The sequence below is a fragment of the Toxotes jaculatrix genome, chromosome 4, assembly GCF_017976425.1.
Source record: "Toxotes jaculatrix isolate fToxJac2 chromosome 4, fToxJac2.pri, whole genome shotgun sequence".
Lineage (NCBI taxonomy): Eukaryota > Metazoa > Chordata > Actinopteri > Toxotidae > Toxotes > Toxotes jaculatrix.
In genome coordinates, this window is record NC_054397.1 from 21566298 (window position 1) to 21591090 (window position 24793).

At 42.2% G+C, this 24793-nt stretch overlaps 1 protein-coding gene across 2 annotated transcripts; it reads right to left on the bottom strand.

Annotated features, from left to right (window-relative positions):
- Positions 1-889: 889 nt before the first annotated feature.
- Positions 890-23199, bottom strand: ccdc85al (coiled-coil domain containing 85A, like). Of its 2 annotated transcripts, XM_041036452.1 has the most exons (4): positions 22926-23199; positions 20423-21512; positions 2967-3024; positions 912-1043 (listed from the first exon to the last, which is right to left on the bottom strand). In XM_041036452.1, the coding sequence occupies exons 1-4, from the start codon at positions 23169-23171 to the stop codon at positions 1025-1027; spliced, it is 1413 nt and encodes a 470-aa protein (XP_040892386.1). In that variant the 5' UTR covers positions 23172-23199; the 3' UTR covers positions 912-1024. The 2 variants fall into 2 exon arrangements, with proteins under 2 accessions (XP_040892387.1, XP_040892386.1); XM_041036453.1 differs by lacking the exon at positions 2967-3024 and having other exon boundaries at positions 890-1043.
- Positions 23200-24793: the final 1594 nt, after the last annotated feature.

The window sequence follows — 24793 nt, forward strand, 5'->3', positions numbered from 1 at the left end:
TATAGAGATATATAGAAAACTAATCCAATAATCTACTTTTTACTTGGACTTTACTTCCTTGTAAAAAACAACATGGAGAAACGCATAATCTTCTCCCCAGCTTCAATATAGGCGCTTTAAGGGAGCAAAGAAGATAATACAAAAAAGAAAAATTACACCTGAACATTGCATTTTATAGAACTAGAACATCTGTCAGCAGCTAGTAATCTTGACCATCTTGGTTTAAGACACAGGAAAAGGTTGTTTTGTTTTTTTTTATCTTCGCTAGAACATCTTTGACAAATTTGTTGTTTTTTTTGTTGTTGTTTTGTTTTTCAGTTCAGTTGAAATGGCTGAAAAAGTTTAGAATTTTACGAGGAAGGGAGAGAGGAGACGATGGCAATCATGTGATCAGCTGGATCTGGAGACTGAGAGACAGATCATTAGATTACACCAGTCTCATTATACACTTTGGATGATGAATGTCTGAAGATGAAGGAGAGGAGGGAGACAGTCGAAAAAATGGGACGACAGAGGGACCCGATGAGGGAAGAGAGAAAGAGTGTAGGAAAATAGTTGAAGTTGAGAACAGCAGGGTATAGAAAGTTTAACTTATGTGCTTCTCCACCAATGATCTACATTTGTAAACAAGGGATAACAGCACCATCAGTGCAGGGTCCTCTCTGTCTCCTCTCACCGATCCCCAGCGTCCCTCCCCTTCTCTCTGGGTGCTCTCTGGGAGGTAGCCGTGTCACAGTTGGCAGGGAGAGATATCCACTCTAATCCATTTAGCTGTGGCAGTCTACACGAATTGCATTCTCTCAAGAAACTCCTCTCCCCTTTAACTCTCGATATGTAAAAATGAAAAAATGGAGGCAGGCTGCTTCAGGGCCGTGGACATGGATGAGGCCATGGGCAACAGACCATGTGGAGCCGTGGACAGTGGCGCCCAGGGGCCCTCGTGTCTATCAAGGCCAGTGACGCAGGAGGGCTGTACCGCTGCGACCCCTCCTCTGTTTGAGGAGCCTAACTGGTCAAGTTGTGGTCAAGAAGAGGCATCAAAGCTGTACAGGAAAACAAAAAGAACAAGAAGAGATTTTATTAGTACAGTTTTATACGTAATAGCAGCACTGAATGAAATGAATCAGTTATTTATTATGAACGTATTGGTATGAGCCGAGCCTTATGTTTAGTTGTTTAGAAAGAATAAAGTCAGGATTACGCCTCTCACTTAATACGAAATCCAGCTTCAATGGGACGAGATCAGGCATTTTTGTTTGCACTGCTGCTGGATAATCGCTTGCAAAGTAATAGGGCGCCACTAAAATTCTGCATGCATTACTCTGGAAGCATTACTCAACTTCATGTTGATTAATACTCAAGCATTAGCCGTGCAAACAGATAAGATTCAACCCTAATTCTCGTTTCTACAGCACACATCTGACTTCGTGTCATTGCCATAGTAGGAAAAGCACAGGTGTTACTAATAACAACCGCTCAGCTCAAGTGTCCCAGTAATTCATAGCAGTGTGAGCCAGCACGCACAATGCCAGGATCCTGCACCTGAAGCAAAATTGTCTTCTGTGAAGAAAAGGCCTATTCACCTTGCCAGATAAATACAGGTCACCTGCCTCTCATACCAACACAAATACTAAATTTAATCTTGAAGGTCATTTTTCTCAGGGTTGTTACAATAACCTATTAAGTCTGCAGATGTAAATGTTAATAAATCCTTTATGAATGGATCCAGATGCTCAGCAGCACTGGAGGACACAGAGATTTTTCCCAATCTGGCATCCCAAAATATGTTCATGGCCTGTTACCGAAGCATTAGGTATTAGCAAATTATTTATTAACCGCTAATAAAGCCATTAGTTACAGCTTGTCCTGTCTTCTCACACAGTAGATAGATAGCTGGTTAAATAGACAGAAGCAGCAAAAATCTGTGTAGCGAAACAAATGAAAGAGACAGAGAGTTTGAGTGACTAAGATGTTCATCACTGCAGGCTTTTATGTTGCTTATCAGTGACAGATCCTTTTGTTCCTGCCTGCGTCTGTCTCCAGTGCAGCAGAGAGCCGAGGGGACGGCCATGAGACCTGACTTCAGTCTGCATTGTTAGCACATCCTTGTTGCTTTTCTCTGAGCTCGCAAATCATCTACTGACATAAAGTACACTTTCTTCCTTTCCTCACCTGAGTCATTGATATTTTTGTATGAGGTAAGTGGGAGTGGGATGAAAAGGCGCAGGCATAGAGGGAGTGATGGGGTGAAAATACTAATGTGAACGAAAAGGAGGAAGACGCTTTCATCCACAGCCAGAAAATAGTCGCCATATATGGAAGAAGGGTCATGAGGTTGTGTGTGACTTATGCCATTTTACATGGTAGTGCATGCGTTCTGCGACAGGAGCGGCCTGGGGGGGACGACTATCCTCTAGGGGGAGGTACGTCTTGTCTTGCAGTCATTAAATATTAACACAGCCATCTCGCCCTCCCACTGGGGCCTGATTGAAGATGTAGGATGGCACACGGGGACAGGAAAGGGTCACCTCTAACTCTGTAGTCCCACTGTAAACCCACTGTGATTACACCTGGGCCAGAGCAAGCATGCAAACACATTACTCATCTGGGGCCCGTACACCGGACTAAGTCATAGAAGAACCCTGCAATGACACAGGATCACAATATATTTTGTTGATCACCTACTGATGAGCAAGAGAACAAAGTGAGAACATTCCTATACTTATTATCCTATTATTCCTCATAAATCACATGTACCCTCCAACCCAACAATTACATGTAAATAGGTTTCAGCTAAAGGAAGCTCGCTGTATAGAAAATGAGAATAATGGGAGCTAATTACAGGATTATGGACCCTTGTGGAAAGAACAGACAATGACCTTCATTGACTGTTCTTCTCATTCAAAGACTCTAATTAACACAAATGAGGTTTGTGGAAAAGAAACAAGGTGGCGAGGGGTTCTTACCTGTCCCATAGCTTGACATTTCTACAGTTGTTAGTGCAGCACCCGGCTGATATCAAAGCTGTGACAAAGAGAGAGGAGGAAAGAGACAGAGGAAGAGACACGTTTGAAAAGCGTTGTTTTGACAAAAGAAGAGCCTCATTAATCTAATGATTTAGAGCTGACGACTGTCTGTTTAGACTGCCAAAACAAGAGAAAATGATGAATGATGAATGATAAATAAAATATGCTGATGGATTTCTGGCAGTTTTGATTACGATGGAAAGGGTGGAATCGGGAATATGTTTATAGAAAACGACTGCACCCCTCATGCAAAAACTGACTGCACTATAACTGAAAGAAAAGTTCCTCCCGAGAGTTAGTTGAGAAGACTGATACCACTGTCATGTCTGTATATTAAGTATGAAGCTAAAGCTGGAGGTGGTTAGCTTAGCTTAGCAAAAAGACTGGAAGCAGGGGGAAATAGTTAGCATGGCTCTGTGTGGTGTAGTGCTATCTTAACCAACAATTGTTTATTTATCCATAACAGAGATGTGAAGAGCAACAGCTGTTTTTCACTGAAAAGCAACAGCACATAACTCCCTACAAAACCACAAAGTGCTGTTTCTACATTTCTGTTTGTGAACTGATTAAATCAGAGAAATATGTTCATTGTTGAGCTTTGGAGGTGCTGGTTGGGGCAGCATCTAAGTTACCTTGGCTCCCTTTGCTTCCAACTCTTTGCAAGAAAGCAAATATAGTATATTTCTTTCTTTTCTTTCATTAGATCTTTTATTGTTTTCTTCTATAAACTCAAAGCATTACATGATAATAGTAACACTGTAGATGGGTAGTAAAAAGTAAAAGGAGAATCAGGTCTATAGGCACCACTTTGTGTTGTGCTGTACAGAGCAGCATTTGCAACTTTTCCCCATTTCCCCCATCGTCTGTTTCAATCTCAGCAGCAATGGTGCAAGTGACAGCGAGCAGAGCGGCAACAACCTTCACAGTGTGGCCAAATGTGAATCGTAGCACACACGCACACACACACACACACACACACACACAAGGCGGACAGATTCATCTCCACTTTAATCATCAAGTGTGTCAAATCTTAGACTAAAATATAAAGTGAAACAGTGGAGGGAGATAGAGGGGGGGGCAGACCGCGAGACAAAAAAAACAAGGATTTATTTTGATGAATGAGACAGATTGAACAGCTTTGACCACTAATAGTTCAGTCATGCTCTCTCTCGTCACACACTGACGAGTGTAGGACATCACACTACCACACCCAGCTTCACTGGCCTTACACACAAGACAGACTCTTGACTCCATCTTGACACCCTTGACCACAGATTCCTTTGCTGCTTTATTTCTGCCCCTCAGGAGAAATCTTGTCAAACAATTTGGTGTTAATCTACAGCTGTTATAAAGTATGGGACATACAGTATTTGCTGTTATACTTCGCTGGTTCAGTTGGTTCAGTAAAAGCTGTGGAAAATGCCTTTGATTAAGCGGTCCACTCTAAAAAAAAAAATGTTATCCCTCTTTACCTCCTTTGCCCTTCAAAACAATTCTTTTATTCTTGCTCCCCTGCCTGATATATCTCTTTGTGTCTCTCCACCAATGGTTTCCTCCCCATGAGTCTATAATCATGTTTTCAGCACATTTCCTCTCCTTGGCTCACCAACATCTCACATTAAAGATTCATAATGCTCCTGTGGCCGCCGAGTTCTGCAAAAGATTCCAGGGGCCACCTTCACTACGTTCCCTGCCCCTCCCCTCACTCTGTTTATCTTCGGGGGGGGGGGGCAAGACGGCACGGAGAGATATGAAAATTCCTTTAAAGAGTCGGGGGGATGCAGCAGTGGGCTGGAGGGTATTTTCATTTGGAGGTCAGTTGTGTGGAATGGAATTGATTTCACAGTTAAAGCAGAGCTCGCAGACCTGTTAAGAGAGCAGTAAATACACAATCACGTGTATCTCGCTTCGTCCGAACGCACAAACACAAACACACAAAAAGTCTACAGGATGTGTAGCTGATAGCTATTTAGCTGATACATTCGGAGAAAGGACTTTGTCTGAACATGCTCTGATGGATCGATACAAACATAGAGTGCGTCTAGCAATGACATCCCAGGAGTTTCTGAATGTGGTTTTGGATTGATGTCGGAAAAAAAAATGGCGGTTAAACAATTTTTGCAGGCTGTGAATAAAGTCAGCTCTGAATTTATGTTGGACATATTAGAACAAAATTAAAATTAGACCAAGAACATACTATACAATGTGATCAGTTCCAGATGTGTTCCAGATGAATGTTCATAACACACAAATGGTTGGTGCCCTTCAGTTTCTTGAGCACAAAGTCTTGTCTGATGTGTCCAGTTTAATTTGCAGCCATGCTTGATACTTTCATTCACTATAATAGACAGTGACATTTGTGGCGAACAGAAGGTTTTCAGAGGAAATGGCTTTGCAAGATGTGTGTTACTGCAAAGGAGAACACTACTTACTACTTACTAGAGTAGATTACTTGCAGGAAAAAACACACAAGTAGTCCATGTTGACCACTCGCACGTCTTATGCTCTCCATGTGGTATCACCATGTGGTAATTATATTTCTGAGGCGATGTGCGCTATCATAGCTACAGCAGCTTTGTGTATACAGCCTCCATAGCTAGCGCACAACTCTAAATCTTTCATTGGTCTTTGTGAAAAAAAAGAGCAAATACCTGATTACAAACAAGACAAATTGGAATCCTCCACTACAGCCGTTGCTATAAGAAACCAAAACATTTATAGTTCTAAAAAATTTAAACAATGATTACTTTGTGAGCATAAAAAAACTACAACTCCCATGAAAATTTACAAGCTCAATTCACCTTTTTCTCAGTTTGTTTAGCTATTAATCTCTGCAATCTAAAAAAAACTTTTACAGTGTTCTCTTCTCTGTCCTGCTCTTATTACAGACCGCGACCCTTCCACTCTCTCGTGAACTTTTATCTTTTGTCGGGCAGTGATGTTTCTGCTTGCAAGGAAACATTAGGGAATAGGAAAATAAAAGAGAAATATTAAATAAACTTTTTTTTTTAACTAAAAGGTATCATCCTTGTCTAGACATTTGAACTGACCCACAACATATTACTGAGAAAGGTCAATGGGATTTTGAATGAGATTTTTTTTTTTTTTACCTTTTGAACAGAATCTGAGTTCCATTTTCACTCCAGCTCTCTGCGTCCTCTTCCTTATCTGATCTTTCACCAGACAGACAGTCTGAGCAGAGATGGTGGAAGCATTTTCTCTGTGCAACCTACACAGTATTATTGAAGAGATCCTTAAATGTGTTTGTCAAAATCTGATTAACTAGAAATTACACAGATTAGCCACAACATAACTGGTTTTAATGTTGTGGCTAATTGATGAAAGAATAAAGAAATGAAACACATTAATCTTTTCTGTATGAATTATCACTGCCTTTCCAGTGAAAGCTATGTTATACACTTCTTTACTATTGCGTGTACCGGTATGCTTTTTCTAGCTAGCAAGGCCACCAAAAAGTAGCCTGCTGACGCCTTCGGCTGCCTCTGTCTGTCATGAGACCCTCGTCCTGCAGGTTGTACTGGTCCGCTGAGAGACTCCCAACTCAAACAAAGACACAGAAAGTCTACAAGAGCTGTAGCTGATAGCTATAGATGGTACATTTGAAAGCACAACTGTGTCTGAACATTCCCTGATGGATCAATACAAACATACTGTGGTCTAACAGTGACGTCCCAGCTGTTTCTGAATGTGGTTTTGGATTGACGCCAGAGTTCTGACACAAGAATTTATGTTGCTTATATTATTGCAAAATGAACATTAGACCAAGTGTCCTCTACACAATGGGATTAGTTCCAGATGTGCTCCAGATGATTTTTCATAATAAACACTTGTCGGCAGGACCTTGTCATCGCCCTGCTGTATGAAGGGTGGCGCCCCTCTGTTCCTGAGCTCATTACCTTGTCTAGGACGTCCAGATAAGTTTCGAGTATGGTTGATATTTTTGACTCACTGCATTGTCATTTGTGTCAGTCTGACACTATGGTCACTCTGACGTTTCTGTACTTACATCTGCACAGTGTACCAAAAGTACCGGTAACTGGTTTTAATGTTATGGCTGACTGGTGTACATCTGCAGTGTATAACATGAAGGAGTTAGAAAATATGTCAGTCAAGAAAGACTCAGTGTGGAGCTTTTGAACCGACAGCTGGAGGAAACAATATAGTTTCTTGTTCAACATATCATGCTAACTCAGTTCTCGGTCTTGGGACTCAAACGTCGACCGCTCAAGCACAAGAACAATTAGCTTAATGGATTTGCTGCCTCAAGGTCGGCAGTCACACACTCACGGGTCACAAGATTACAGAGTGCTGTCTTGTGACGGAGCAGTCCTGTTAACACACACCAGCCATCTACCAAAATCCAGAGAATCCCTTTAAAGTGAACTTGATCACTGTCTAATGAAAGTCGCTCTTTCTGAATTCTAACCAGCATCTGTGACCTCTTCAAGGAGAGTTACAGAGTGAGAAAACGTATAGCACACTTGGACGGTGTTTGTTGATTTAGTTATGGGCAGGGCGTTAAAACCAAAATTGGATTTAACGGGATGTGAGAGATGTGTGGAGGGAAAGGGTTTGGTTGTGGGTCAGAGAAGGAGTATATAGATAATGTGATTACTCCAGAATAATGTGGGACCTAAGCTCCCTTAAATTCCACCTCTGTACACCAGAGCTCGAGTGAAAGGCTCTAAATTTCCCCACAAAGAGATCTGTGAGATTGGCTTGGGAGAAGCTGCTCCCACGCTGAATAAATCACTGTTACGGATGGGGAACCTTTTTCCCTCTGCAGCACCAATTATTAACTATATAACTCATCATCGAACAGTTCATAGAAGAGATTCAAGACCATCTTCTTTTAAAGGCGTTAACACAATCAGATCTCTTTTGTTTGATGAAAAACAAGTTTGCAAAATGACTCGAGGAGGCTGGGATCCAAGCAATAACAATAAAGCACCAAAAAATTCCTGAGTGACTGCTGTATAATTTGTTAACACCAGTAATCAAGTTGTTATTGATGTCTGAATCAAGCCAGTAAACACATGAACCTGCTCTCCTCAGGCCTGCTCGTCTCTCACTCTTCTCTGATCTGTCAGCCCGCCCCCCCCTTCTGCTTCTCCTTCTCTCAACTTACAGGATCAATGCAAGGTAATTTCACATAGCCATTCCCTCAGATCTCCTAAAAATCTGCCACATAAATTATTCAGGCTGGCTGGGCAGGAAAGCCTGTGGAGATGCATGGTAGAGCAGTGACCTTCCGTTTAGCTAGCAGTCAGTCAGACAATCAGACAGTCAGTCAGTCAGTCAGTCAGTCAGCAAGGATGCCTGGCAGGAGAGCTCCTCGTCTTAACGTCCCTCAGGCAGCTGCAGTCAGTGCTGTTACGTGCAACTCTGGAGCATGAGGGTATGTTCTGAATACATAATACAGAGCTTATGCGTGGCTATAACACACACACACACACACACACACAGACACACACACACACACACATCCACACAAACCAAGTGGAAAAAATATGCAGGATATTTATGGATCAAGTCAGTGTTTTGGTCGGCGGCTAACAGTGACTCACAGAGAAGCTCAATCTGGTGACGCCTTGTTGATGCCACTTTAGGTTTGTGGAATTTCATCTCTTTGGTCATTTCTGCTGCATTAGATTGTACCACCAGCACGCTGACTGGCTACACTGGCTGCCAGTCATGGATGCGTTAGCTGTCAGTCAGTGCTGCAGAGAGCCTGGTGGCCTGCACTTCTTTATCAAATCAATGAAATATGACCAAAGGTGAACTCATTTTGATTAAAAAAAATAAAGTGAAATCAAGGGGTTGTTTATGGAGGCTTTTTCAAACTTGCAAACAAAATGGCTGCCTTTCACATTGCTTGATATATTCTCCATATTTAACACAGTATGCAATACTTAAAATAACTGCACTATTGTGAGATTGATAGGGATAAAATAGGAAAGTGTTGTGATGTGATGTTGCATAGTGGCTTCAGATGGCAGTGAAAAGAAGCAAGTACATTAAACACACACACACACACACACACACATACAGTATATGATTGTTCTTTGAAGAAAAAGTAGCTTTTCAGACTCACGTTATTGGTTGAAAGGATTCTTTAATTGCTCTCGGTTGTTCTTTTATATATATATATTTCTCAGAAATCCTGGCTACTCTTACTTTAATGACATTTTTATCATTTAAGCTACCAGTTGTTGTCACATTAGGTTATGCAGAAAGTAAAAATACACAAAGAAGAGAACAAAAACGGTCATGCTGCTATAATTAATGGTAAGTGTCTACTGACTGCTGTTTAAGCCCTGTAATGAAGTGAGTGATGGCAGCAGGTAGGAACAGGAAATAACTTAAAGCCCTGCTGTCTGGAGTGTGGCTCACTGTGAGACTGTGGACTGAAGAGGGTATGAAACTCACTGGAGTAGAGCTGAATAATTGGTGCCCTGTAGGCTGATTAAGCCTACAGTCAGTATGTGTGTGTGTGTGTGTGTGTGTGTGTGTGTAGTTTTTTGCCTTTCCGATCTCAGGGACATAAATACACATCTACATCAAAGAGAGAGAGCATACTTGTGAAACCATGTGTAAACTCATGCATGGACTTTAGGCATCACATGGTGAATATCACCGGCAGTTCTTATGTTTATCAGTGATCAAAAACAAGCTCGTTTAGCTTGATGGATGGGTGCTAAAATTTTAAAATCTTTGTTCTAAAATCAACTAATTCTGTCAGATTCATATTTAAACAAAAGAGGTCAGCAGAGTGGGAAAAGAAACAGAATACTGTCAGAAAGATTTAAAGAAGTGAGCGCTGTCACAACATCGGTCCCTAACTCCTCTGTAGTTGCTCTTGTCCTCTGTGTTCAAGGCCCCCACATCAGACCCTCCACAATCTGAAAGGGCCCGAATTGTCAGTCGCCTTGGTGTGGTGTGCATCCTGCTATGATTCTCAAATGTAGATTAAATATTTAAGCAGACATTTGCAAGATAAACTCCTGTTGTCCTATTTTAACATGTCACCACCCATCATTCCTCAATGCTGTTGAATAATAGAACAGCGTGTAGAGGATTGTGGTGTGTGTGGCTCAGGTGGGCGGGGATGAGATGCAATATTGGTAATTTCTCTAGTTGTGAATGATGTTAGACAAGTATCCCAGAATTCTTTGCTGCCTCAGTTAGCACCAAGGGTCTGCATTCAGTGGCTTTGGTCTTCTGAGCCCCCCAGAAGCCTTTGAAACTTGTTTATATTTTCTCAGACCCCTTCATCTCTCTCCTCCTTAATGAAAACAACTATTCCTTTTGTAGTTGTGTCATCTTAAAAAGCCTTTCACATTTAGATAGAAGTAATGAAATGTATTGCAATTAAAACAAAAAAAAAACTTTTGGTGGTTGGTTTTTAGTGTAATGCAATGAAAGATAGAATTTATTTGTTATGTCTCATAAAGGCATGGAAGGATGCACTGAAAAAAATGTTGAATTTACTCAATTTTAATGTTGAAAGTGGTTGCACGCAATACATTCATCTAAATCCAGACATATTTTTTAAGTTGGCTGTACTTAATATTTTTGAGTAATTTCAAATAAATTATGTAAGTAGTTTCAGCACAAAAATTCTGAGTATTTGTTATTCTGATTTCCTTAGTAATTCTAACTAAGCCCATGTTTAATTTACTTAAATTCATTATGTAATTCATATATTGTGGTTAGCTAATTTGTTATTGTGCTTTAAATTAAATTGTTTTATTTTACATATGTAAAATATTTTGATTCAATTCACAATTTTATTTAAAACAATCAAAATGCATATGTAGATGTGGGGGTGGCCGAGAAACCCTGTATACAACAATGAGTTGTGGCAGTGTGGAGCAATTCCCAATTCCATTTTATTTGAAAATAAAATGGAGTCTTGTTCAAAAACTCTACAGTAAAAAATGCACATTGGGCCAACCAGAAAGATAAAAGTAAGCAAAAAGGGGGGGGGGGGGGTAAATATTCTCAAGAGCACCTCTCAAGAAGAATCAAAATAATACAGAACAAAAGAATTCGCTCTAAACTGCCTTTCTGGTTATACTCTTAAAGTTTGGGCCCATGGCAGGAGCTATAATCTGGAGCTGTGTTCAGGAGCTGTGCTTCTCTCCTTTAGGCTCCGGCCACCACAGCCTCCTCACTTTTATACTGGTGGACTGCACCAAGAAATCAATATCAATTATCTCTTCCAGCACACTTACAATAATCCCAATACTAAATAACATATTATCAAATAGAAGTTCAGTTAAACTTACTTTAAAAACACATATTTCTTTTTAAACAAGATACTTATACAGGTCATTTCACCACAAAAGACAAAACACCCCTCCCACTCTACCACACTTGGTTTCTTCCCCTGTGAACCCTCCTATTTAACCAAATGGACCGCTCCAGCTCAGGTTTGGCTGTTCCTGGTCTGACAGAGGAAGAAGTGCAACAAAGGAGACAGGTCAACACAATTTAAATTCAATAAATCAAATACATGATCACAGTGTGACTTCTCTCCTTCACCCCCTCCTCCAAATGTTCATACCACACACATCACCACCAGCACTTCACACCAGGATCAACATTCTGATAAAATCTACCTGAGAAAGAGCACATGTAAGGCACATGTGTAGCACATGTGCCTTACTTTAGTGCACGGGGTCTCCCTGTGACAGTAGCATAAAACAATTTAATCATTTTGATTCTTCTTGAGAAGTGCTCTTGAGAATTCCCCCCTTTTTGCTTACTTTTATCTTTCTGGTTGGCCCAATGTGCATTTTTTACTGTGAAGTTTTTGAACAAGACTCTAATTTTGTCAAATAAAATGGAATTGGGAATTGTTGCCACAACTCATTGTTGTATACCGGGTTTCTCGGCCACCCCCACATCTACATATGCATTTTGATTGTTTTAAATAAAATTGTGAATTGAATTAACATATTTTACATAATGTAGAAAAAAACAATTTAATTTAAAGCACAATAACAAATTATGTAACCACAATATATGAATTACATAATGAATTTAAGTAAATTAAACATGGGTTTAGTTAGAATTACTAAGGAAATACAAAAAAGTAACAAATACGAATTTTCGTGCCGAAAGTGCTTATATAATTTATTTGAAATTACTAGTACAGCCAACTTAAAAAATATGTCTGGATTTAGATGAATGTATTGCGTGCAACCACTTTCAACATTAAAATTGAGTAAATTCAATGAAACGTGATGGCGTTAACGCTGGTGTGCAGTGCCTATGGGGTTTCATCAAGGTGTGGACAAGAATTTACATTTCTCTGCTCTTAAAATACTGCACATGCCTCACACAGCTCTTCTCACATTAGAGAAGTGAAAATAAGATTTTAACACTCTGTTATACAGTATAAAAAAATACCTCTTGAATGCAACTAGAATATAAAGAAATATCAACATGAAGCTGTTTTCTCCTGGAATTCATCATCATGTATTTAATGAAACCCTTAAAAAAAGTAACATACCAGCACAGAAAATGGTCATCCAGCGTGGTTCAAAGCAACCCAAGAATTCTCTCAATTACATGTTTAACCTGCAGCCAAAGCTTTCACAAATCCAGATGAAAGAAGTAATTAAATGTACCTTTTGCTGTAACAGTAAGGGAAATAAGCCAGTCAGTCTGGAGCAGTGGGGGGTAATGAAATTGATTTCAGTATCTCCGAGAGGAAATCTCACAGACCAAAAGACATCACTGAAAGAGAACTAGTAAGAGATAATGATATAAATATAATGACAGTGGTGCCAATCATTCCTCGTTGGTAAGATCAGCCCATTCATCCGCAGTAATGGGAGCTGCACACATGCCTCGCTGTCATTCTCATCAGGGAAACATTACATCAAATGCACATAATGCACAGTATGGGCAGGAGATAAATTTATGCCCCAGGAAATGGATAACTACATCCTGGGTGTTGTGAAAGGGAGAGATAATAACGTTGTCAGCTGCAGAGCTTTTGACATGTTCCCGATATGTTATCGCACTTTCTATCCCTCTTTTAACAGATGGTGGGGCTGTGAACATCATCACAGCGATGGCAGCAGCAAAGCAGCTCATCACTGCTGCTTGACCAGTGATACAAATGCACAACACACTGACGCCACAAAAACGCTAACCGAGCATTAAAGTGAGACGACGCAACTTGTGAAATCAGAAATAACACATCCTTCCTCTTACAAATTAGAAGTTGGATTCGTCAGCATAAAATGCATATTATGGTGACGATTCCAACTTTAAGCCGTCTTCACCTATCTGTCAAAATGATGGAATTTTTGTCCTTCAGAAAAAAAAGCGCTTTATTCGGTCATGGCAAGACATCAACGGAAAGAGCCACATCTGGTACACACGAGGGAGCGGTGTCACTGCTCGAGACCAGAGGTGAGTTGAAAAGTTATGATCTGCAGGAAGAAGAGTGCTCTCTGTTCACTCACAGTGTGCATCTGTGATTTTGAAACATACGGTTCTTTGCCTCGTTACTGACCATCATGAATGCAAGGAGCATCTCAACAGTCAATCCCCTGATAAACTTTCTCATCAGTTTCATCATTTGTTAGAACTCTGCTGCCTATTTTATGAATGTTCATGAGTGGACGAGCACAGAATTACATAATATGACATTGGGATTCATACTTTTTACATGCTGTATGTTAACTGGATGAAAACTGGAAATATAGAAAGAAAATTCTGGTCCGATTGGTGTAGCATTTTATCATATCCTGAAAATGTCACGTGGCCACAGTGGCAGCTATTAAAAATCACTTAGACTTGCTTTGAGTCGTACAAAAGTGAGGTAACCAGAGGTCACTATTCATTTCTGATATTATTTTCTTAATGTTCCTTAGCAAACTCACTCACACTGAACGTACATCGATTTAAATAACTCATTTCATGATAGTAATCAGTCAGTACTGTATGACAGTAAAAACACTTGAAAGCTGCCAAACATCCCGCTCAGTGAACGCCTGCATGAAGTACATGTGCCCAGCTACATCTGTCTCAGATCCACTCTCATCCTTCACCCCCACCCGATCACCTGACACTCTCAGACTGCCAGCTCTCAGCATGACAAACAGCTACAGCTGAAGTAAATGTAACATAGCTAAATGTGGTTACTGCTGGTAACTTTGGGACTGACAGAGGTTCCCTCAGGCCCAGTCCTGCCCTCGTACATGGCAGCCACTCAACTTCCAGTTAATTACCTGGCCTAGCAAGCTAATTTCCTCTCAGCTCAGTGGGCCGTTCCCCATTGGCATGGCGTAAGAGGACAAAGACTGTTCTCCATTCCACTGGGTTTGCGTGTCTACCGGATGACTGGGGCTACTGTGGAACATTTGTCACATACCTCCGGGGTTTGGGCTGGAGCGACGCTAGTACACGCCAAGCAGCCTCCTGCATAACTCACACAGCTACTTGGGAGCTGCTGGTGGGGGAGAAATGTTTGGGAGCATCCTACAACAGTTAACTGCTCAACATGTTCATGTTCCGACTGAATGATGAACAATAACATTTGAATATCGGAGAGTCCAGATACTGTGCAGGCTCATAATATTGTAAATATTCATCTTGGCTATATCTGCAGTACATAATCTGGTTCCTTTCCTTTCCCTAATTTATAATTTAGCTTGTCAAAAACAATTTTGGTTCTTTTGTCAGACACATTTCACACTCCATTTCCCATTGACATTACTCTTGTCATGAGTACTTGGCTGAAATTGCCAGTGTGGGGCCAAAAATAAGTTTGCATTGTTTAAGTAGTGCACAGCAATAATAAATGAGTCTTTGCTCCATCCAGGAGCACAAAGCTGACAGCAGCTGGATTAAAATGACAATGATATGCACCAGAGGTAGATAAACAAAATGCTTAATCATGCACTTCTTGGCTAATAGCTGCTCTGATGGCCTATAGGCAGGGGTGTTTGGGAAAATTGGTCTCAGGTGTGATTACAAATTCAAATGCCATGATAGCATTTAAAAGTAACATTTTCCCCTCAGTGGAGCTGTGATAAAGTCATCCACCATGAGAACCACACATCTCTGAAGGCCTCAGCTCTAACGACCTGCAGAGTTCTTAACCTGCTCTTATTCCTCTGCTGTTTCAGATGATAACACCTATCAAGAAAGGGACTACCTACTCAGTTTAAATATGAAAAATACAACTTTTACTTGCAGAAAAATGCAGATGGAAACTCAGGATTATGTGCCTGAACTAGTCAATCTACACAACATTATGCCACTTTAGCAAGTTCAAGAAGTAATGAAAGGTAAAGCTGGATAGTGGCAATACAGATGAGGCTGTCTGGTAATAATACTAATCCATTTGAGTTACAGCAGCCTAATGCTCCCTCAAATCCTTTCATGCCAAGCAGCTGTGACAAACATTTGAGTTTCTTCATGCCGCTTAGGCTGTGAGACTTCACAATTTGTCAAGGGGATGCTTTCCATCCATCGCCTTGGCAGACGAGTGAGGAAGAAGAGGACAGAGTGGAAGTCGGAGGACGAGGAAAAGATGTGTTATGAAGAGGAAGACAGAAAGAGATAGGGAGGAGGTGGAGGAGGGGAAGAAAACAGCTAGTAATCCACTCAAATACTTCCTCAACCCTCTTTCCTCAGCTCAGCCTGGCAAACAGTACATCCTCCGGCCTTCTCCAGAAAGAGGGCTTTGTAATCAGAGTTTTCTCTCTCTGTCAGACAGCTGGTTGTTCACACTGGCAGCTAATTAGGATGGATGGAGAGAGCAAGGCATAGCGAGGAGAGATAGCCTGGCTTTCTCTGTGACAGTGGAGAGGGAGAACATTATCCGAGGCCAAAGCTTCAGAGATGATTTCCTGTTGCACTGACAGGCAGCAGCACTTCTAAACAACAGCCGGAGGAGCTGGATAGTCTGAACTGATGCTACAATTATGAAGATTAGCAGAATCAATGAGACAGTGCGATGATCTTTGCTAATTCAATCAGATATGGTACGCTCGAGAATGGGGGAAAAACATTTGGACCACGCTGCCAGCGTGTGTCAGTTCTCATCGAGTCAAAAACACCAAACTGAGTTAGACATGAAAATGCAAAAGTTCACCAAACGCTTCTTTCAAAGATTCATTTTCTCTTAAAGAAAAAAAAAAAGATGTTTAACAAACTGTTTAATAAACCCCTCCGCCCAACAGCAGCTGTCCAATCATAGCTTAGCAACTGTAACTAGGCACAGCAGACCTGTCAGGCTTTGATTTCTACACATACTGAAGTGGTGAGTATCAGTAGTTAGAGCAATATGCTGTATTTAAAACGTTTCGGAGGGTGTTATTTTATCCCTTTTCCAAAAGCAAATGTTAACAGCTCTGTCTTGCTCTTTATTGGATTTGGGGAATTTTACACTCCAGCAACCCTGGCCAAACTCATTACCTGTGATGGTGCTATGATTGTCAAACCCACTGGTTAGTTTAAATTTTTTTCTGTAAAAGTGAAAATGAGAACAAAGAATGTATCTAATCCCTGCCCAAGTATGTTTTTCCCCAGTGAGCTATGCTTCCAAACAGGGATTATGTTTGAATGAAGTAACCGTCAGATCTTACATTTTTCCTTATATGTTCAAGTAGAATTAACCTTGCAATACAACAACAATGCTACTTCTATATTTCGATGTCTTCTGCATGAGTCATTAGTCGACTGGTATGGATCCTGACTTTTTGCCTCAGAGACGCATCTTTAGTCCTTTCAGCATCATTTTATATGATGATAGCTGATAGCTGTCAGTTGTATATCTAAGATCTTATTACATGATTTTCATTTTAAAACAGATAGATAAAAATATTTATTAATTTAATTTTCATTTTATGTATCTGTTAGCAACAGTTGTCATTTCAGGCTGCAAAATCAATGGTCGCTGGAAAGAGAAACATGTCTCTATGTGAAATGGAGGAATGCATAGTTTCTAAAATGACCAAGAATTTCGAGTGGTAAATGTTATCACTGTAAACTGCATATTTGCCATGCAAGGCAAGCATTTGGTGTATGTGTGTGTGCGTGCGTGCGTTTGTGCATGTGTGTGTGGGTGACATTCATTGGCATCACAAGGGCAGAGGTTCTCCCACACACTGTAATGTCTTTTTATTCCCATGCGGCCTTTCTTTCTCCTCCCGATCATCTGAGCAGCTTAAGCTAATATGCAGAACTTGTGATTGCTAAAGCAGAAAACATGATTAAGTCTCTCCTCTTTCTGAAAAAGACCCTCTGCAGTGCAGAGATCCTATAGGCTTAGCGCACAGTCACCCCTCCAGTCTGGGTCAGAAGACGACAGTGTTCATGGCTGATTATGTGTCACTAAGAAGGTCTCCATCCTATGGAAAGACTGATATAATAATGAAACTAATATTTTCAAATTGAGGCATCGCTGAGCTGAAGAAGCCATTGTCTATACAGACAAACATCACATACAACTTCTTTACAGGCTTTACAGGCCCATTATTTTAAATGGGCAAGACAACATTTATTGTTATTCAGAAATTTGTAAAACTCCAAAGTGACATGCAGTTATTTTATCTTTACACTGTGCACTCAGTACTCCTTGAATTCTCCAGATGCCTTTTTCGTTACACCACTTAGTGATTTTCTAGTAGAACTGAGTGTCTCTGTCATGTTTTCCGCACTAAAACAAGAGTGTTGGTTAGTCATTCTGGGGTATTCCTTTCTCCCGGCTGTAAATATAATAGACTATGTGTAATAAGCTGCACACAGCAGATTGTATTCAAATGCTGCAGAGGTCAGAGTGTTGTTTTGCTCTCATTTTGGATTTTGACAGAAATTTAAATGGCCTGAGCTTCAGCACTGACGAGAATCCCATGAACATGAGACTTTCATTTGTCTGAATAGAAAAACCCTACACTGCTACAGTGACCCTGGATGGGACACTTCAGCACATCCACCCAAATCACTCACACACACACACAAGCACTTGCGCAAATACATAAAAAAATGAAATAATACTGTGCAAAGGGCTTAGAGGATAATCCAAGCGAGTGTACTACATCGTCACAGGAATTAAATTCCCTCTTCGTCCAAAAAAGGACATGGCAGTAAGGATGGGTCAGTGGATGACACACACGGACATGGCCACAAAGCTGCTCTCTTTTCTCACAAAAGTCTTTCTCCATATCTGTTCATGTTTCTTATCCTTTATTTTCTTCATTGTCCGTACTGTAGTTTGTTTGAGTGGTGTTTTAGTGCATTTTGATCTAACAGAGACAGGAGGGTGGTATTTTTGTGTAAAATCCAAAACAATTAATTCAGAATCTGCACCACAAAAGCAAAATCTCCAGCGTCTGGTTAAGTTCTGATTGCATGTCTTGATCTAAGTGTAAGTATTGTGTTGTGACACTTGAAGTTAGTGTCCTTGTCAGGTCGGTGGAGGCATGGTGGCCCTGTGGGGACGTGTTCATGATAGAGATGAACACCCATTCTGACAGACAATAAGCCATGATCCACCAATATGGCTCCACAGCAACTCACACGCATACTCACACGACTCTCACACACGAGTTTAATGAAGTCTTTATGGACCTGGTTAAAGGCTATTTGGTTCGTGCCTTTCACTCTGAGCTAAGTTCAAAACAGTTATGCCACAGTTGGAAAACCACCATGCTCGAGGGGCAGTGAGTGCCCTATGCACTCACAATATTTTCCAATTAAGGATTTGTGAGGCCTTAATGTGGCGTGGCCTTTTGCAAACATCATATGGGTCTCAGGTTACACCAAGATTGAAATCTCTTATAGGGCTATACAGTGCACAGAGAGCTAAAATAGAAACAGAGTGATGATGCAAATCAAAGTTGTGTGTGTGTCTTTGTAATAATCCGGTGCAATCTGTGGAGATTGCAAAATGGCTAGAGAGGGCATGTTTACCACTGGACTGACATTTCGGAGGCTACTGTGTCGTTCTTAAAAGGGTACTCCAGTGATTTAGTGTTTTAGTTTCATGATGTTGAACTCTCAAAAGCTGGTTTACTAAAAGAATGGTCACAGTTGAAGCAGCAGAGGCATAGATACCCTGAATTCCATTCTCCTACATGAGTAGTGTAGTGTCTTCATTAGAACCTCCCTGTGTGGTGAGAACCCACGTTTTTCAATGACAAAGCTGCTGCTGCTGCAGCGTATCATTCCCTGTAACTAGTGAGCTGCTCTTCATGTGTAAAATCTATGGAATGCCCCTTTAAGTTTATCTAACGTTAGCAAAGACAGCAGCCTCTGTAACCAGTAATGAGTGTCTTTGCTTTCTAATTGTCTATTTACAATGATTCATATCAATACAAATCCTCAATAGGCATAAATGGCTCATTATTCAGTAACTATAGCACACATTCAACACACATGCTTACATAACTGTATTGGCATAGCTTCAGAAGAGGTAATTGAAATCGCTCCTGTAAGTGTTGAGTTTACTCTGCTCTGTGTAGACTGTTTCTGTTTCTCTTGTAATTTCAGCCTCTTTTTGCAAAGTCAGGCAGATATTTCACCTTGAGGAATTTGTCCTTTAGCTTCTGCCAGCTCTGTGCCACTCAGCACTTTTTCCCCCCAGAAATCATTATCAGCCACTGTGGGGTATTTAAACAGCAGCCAAGTTGGTACTTTGATATTCCTTCTTCTCTCTGACATCCTTAATTCCCACTGATCTCACAGAGATGGGCACGACTGCAGCAAAGATTTGGGGGTAATTCGTTGTCTAGCCTACTATGAGACACCACAAGCTGAAATCTGAGCATGGATCATTTGAGCTGAATCTGTTCAACTCAGATACAGAGCATGTAAAATAAATATTTCTGAACCCCGTATTTTCTCTCTCATCCACTGAGCCAACCCACATTCCTCTCGAGACGCCAAAAAAATCAATAATGCTGTAAATTTTGCAGCAGTCAGAATGAGGAGGAGTGTATCTTTTTTCTCAATCAAATAAGTGCATTTCAGATCACACAACAAATCTCCTTTTAAAATGTTTGAGTTTTTATAGAGAGAAAAAAAATGTCTGTATCCTACTGTATCCTTCAAGTACAGAGAGAAGACCAAACATTTAGCAAAACCTTGAGAGGCTTTTGTGTTAACTGTTCTCAGATTTGTTTGAGTGTGTCCGTGTAGCTCGAGTCCCAGTGAACGTGTAAATCTTTGTGAGGAAAAGATTTTGCACAGTGCCATTGACTGCATTTATGGGGTTGTGTGCATGGGAAAGTTAGATAATTTCAGTATATTTGGGTTTCTTTGAGGGGGGTGCTTAATTAGAAGATCAAATCATGCACTCACACAGAAATATTGCCATGCACACACACACGCATACACACACCTACCATTCATGCCATTGTAGATGCTCCTATGATGGGGTGACAGCTCGTCTCCAGTTGGCCTCCTCTGTCCATCTCTCACAGGGCTGCCAAACTTCACATGGTCAGGGCTCATACTGTACTGGTGCCTATGAGTTTCGGGGCTGCCCCCCGGGACCACGCAGCCCTTTTCATGGTGCTCACTGGTCCCTAAGTGTGCGTGTCGGGGCTCGGGGCTCCCACAGCCTGTACTGCTAATGCTGCTCCTGTGGTGCCTCTGAGAGAGGTCCCCACTGCCTCCCTGGCTCAGGAAGTGCTGCCTCTGGCCCAGGACGAGGTCAGAGCTGTGGTGCTTGGGGTGCTGCTCCGGACTGCGTCGGCCCACGTTCCTCCCGTATTTTTCCGGGCTGAGGCCCCGTATGGCTCGACTGTGGTCAGGCACAGATATGGAACCGCAGCGGGGTCGGCAGAGCTGGGGAAGGGTGTACGGGTACTCCAGGCTTGTACTCCGGTGGCGTCCAGCTGGGTGCTCGGGACTGGACACCTCCCTTTCACCCCCGCTTCCTCCTCCTATTCCACTGATACTGCTACACCTGGGTTTATGTACAAGCTCGGGGCTCCCTTTTTCCCCAGCACCGCCCACTCCCACAGTCAGGTGAGGCTGCTTATGATGAGGGTGATCAGAGCTGTCAGCGCTCCCAGCGCTGGAGGTGCTGCTCCCGTCCCCGACGTCTCTCATCAGGAGCCCCTGCCCAGGGACCAGCAGCAAACTATTCTGGCTGTCTATGGAGTTGCGGCACCCTCCCATCCCTACACCCCCTCCGCTTCCGCTTCCTCCGCCGCCACCTCCTCCACCTACCACCCCCTTCTCCTCATCCAGCAGCAGGCAGAGCTCCTTCAGCTCCAGGTTTTCGCGGATGACCTCCTCCTGTCGAAGCTCCAGCTCCTTGAGTTTCTGGAGATAGAGAGTCACCTCTTTGCGCATGATGCTGGCACTGTATCGTCCCAGTCGCTGCCACTCCCTGGAGACACGCTTTCCTTTCTGACGGTCATCATCCAGGAAGCAGCACAAGTCCCGCAGCTCACGGTTGTCTTCCTGCAGCTTCTGGTTAATATCCTGAAAGGAAAGGAGGCAAAAACAAGAGGGAAAGAGAGATGAGTTAAACTGGGCATTAGGCCTAAGCGTCAGGCAGCATTATGAATTCAGACAATGCTAATCGGCACAGGAAGAAAGCAAATGTGCTTTTCTTTTGGTACAAAACAAAACAGTTTTTCTCCTAGTAATTGTATTTCGAAGTAAATCGCTGCAACCATTGTCCAATTTCAATCCACTTCACTGCTCTTTTAGATATCAGTCAAACGCTGTATGCAATCATAATGAAATGAAATCCTAATCCTCTCCATCTTTCCCATAAAAGCACTGACTGGCATTCAATGTGGAGTACATAATGTGGATTAGAACGCTCTGTAGGAGAAGGAGAGACCACACACAGAAATAAGACTGGGTTAGGGCAGAGAAACTATGTGCCCTCAACATTTTATACCAAGCACCATTTACTTAAGCATACTTTCCTCAGCTCCCTCTTTCCTCCTCTATCATTCTGTAATGATTTAACTCTCCCCTACCTCCCTCTCCTGCTCTCTCTCTCTCTCTCTCTCTCTCTCTCTCTCCCTTTCTTAACATCCAGCTCTTTCCTGTGCAATTAGGCAGCTTGGATGGGCGGAGAGGTGACAAGGTCTCCAAGAAAGGCAAATGATCCCCATGTGCTTCATCTGAGGCTACCTCAGGCTGTGTCTCAGCTTTAACTGTAAACATTGTGGACATTGTGCCATACTCCTCTTATTAGTAGAGCAAAAAAATGAAGGCGTGAGAAAAGGTTACTGAAAAAGAGAATGCCTGCATATACTTTCAAAGCAAATGCCATGTTGCTCTGAAGGCGAATTATCCTGCACACACGGTAGATTTATGTGTATTTTTTTTTAGGAATGTAAGGTGTGTGTGTGGACAGAGAGAGGTCTGGACGCCAGATTTGAGCATTGGCATATGAACAGAGCCGTAGATTTACAGAGGGAGATGCCCTCCTTTTCAGTATTAGGAGGATTCTGAATATACCTCACTGGCCTGTTGTACTTTTACTTGGCCTGTGTTTTGAAAGCTGATTTGCAGAGATGCATTTTCTCATAGTTTATGGTCACGGGTATGCCTTCATTTGTTAATAAAACTCCTCTTGACTTTTAAAAGCCTGAATTTCCCTCTTCTCCAGCAAAAGTTGAATGAAAACTATAACTCTGCCTTAGGCTGAGAATGCATAAAAGCCTGCGAGCACACAGGCTCGAAATCCATCCACAGAGCCTCGTGCAGGCCTACACAGTGGCACAATGAACTTCAATGATACCATCTATTCTCACTCCATGCTTGCCGAGGCGCTCTCTAGCTGAACATCCCTCCTGCTATGCGCGTTCTCAGGTGCGCTCCAAACCTATGATCTCATCCTTCACCGGCGCGCGCCACCCCCCCTCCTCCCCTCACCTTCAGCCCCCTGATCTCGTTCAAGTGTAGCTGGAGGCTGCGATTAACCTCTCGGATGAGATTCCCATGGTCCAGAATCACGCTCATCTTATCGGCCTCAGACCGCCTCAGCCGCCGCACCAGATCCTCCTTGGACCACTTGAGCAGCTCCTCGTCAGTCAGGCCGGAGATATCCTCCGCTGGACTTTCAGTCTTCGCTATCGAGAGCTGGAGCTGGGGCTGGGGCGGCGGAGTCGCTTTCTCCATTGGCACAGCTCCTCCGGCACCGACAAAGGGCAGAAAATACTCAGAGGCTCGTTGACAACCTCTGCTCGCATCCGCTCCCCGGTCGACTTAGGGCAGAAAACGGTTACCGTTTGGAAATTGGTCGCATAGTTTGGCCTTTTCTGTTGCTCCCGACACTTCCACTCTCTCTCTCTCTCTCTCTCTCTCTCTCTCTCTCTCTCTCTCTCTCTCTCTCCTAGAGCAACAGCTGACGATGCCGGCTGAGTGCGAAACAGCGGAGAAGATGCTCTGCTGTCTATCACTGCAACATCCTCACACCCGAGGTGGATTCTGTGCTGCCGACTTGCAGTGTGAGTTACCGCCTCGGATTAGTGTCCAAATAAATAAATAAATAATCAGTCCTGAATGTAGTCAAGGTGAGAAAAGCTTCGCGGGCAGTCGGTGCACACACCTGCCGCCTCTAGGTTCGGCACACTGCGAGAGAGAGGAGCTAGTCCGCTGCTGTGCACGGAGTGAGAGAGAGGAGAAACCCCCACCCCGCCCCTCCTCTCTCCCTCTCTCTCTCCCTCTCTCTCTCTCCCTCTGCCTCCAGGGGGTTGTGCCGCTCCAAAAATACAGCTTGGCTACAGCGCCACCTAACGTTCACAGTCATTCTACTCAACAAGCTGCACGAAATGCTGAAGTTCAATTCTTGTCGGATTTACTTTAAATTGAATTGGAGAGATGAGGTTTCCTTCAAATTCCCAAATGTCTCACTGGCGCTGTGCGGTGACAGGCAGCACATATTTGGAATACATTTGATTTGGACTGTGACTGCCAAAAATGACTCTCTGAAAAATGTAATCAACTTTACAACATGTTAAAGCACACAACGGACCATTACTGTTGCTTGAATAAAAGTTCTTTTCATATTCTGTCGTCCTGTTGTAGCACTTTCCTCATAGGTAGCTTACTCATTCACTGCAACCTTAAGGTCCTATGTTTTTTTTATGTGCACTGCAGTCTAGCATTTCAACTTGAAACTATTGACTTGAGTATATTCAATCATCGGTTATTGAAGGTTCAGTCACTAAAATATAGGCTGTGTAAAATATGGGCTGTCAGGCCTATAGGGTTTTGACAAAGGCATATGTCAAAATGCCCCCGAATACGAAAGCAGCCTTGAACGCAGCATGACCACGGGCTGCAGTTTCACTCCAGCACCATGGATGGTGATGGGGACCAACAAGGGTTTGTGTGACCTTGAGATATAAAACATAAAGCAGAGTAGATATGCTACTTACCAATCATTACTTATTTGAAAGGAGGCTTTAATTGCTGTGAGCAGTAGTAAACACTAACAGGTGAACATGGTTAGGAGTAACCAAATATTAAGTATTACTACAGGGTACATACAAATGCATCATATTTCATAAGACGATCACACATTTTTGTATGTAAAATCGGAGCATGCAGAGTTAATTAATAACTTTCAAATAAACGGAAAACGAAGCAGGAGGACAATAATTCACTCTAACGTTTAGTGGAGTAGAACTATCCAAATAAAGTACCACAAAACTGTAGGCCTTCTTAGGCAGACTACGTAGCCTAGTTCACTTTGTATAAACGGTCAAAGCACAGACAATAAACAGGTAGAAATTACC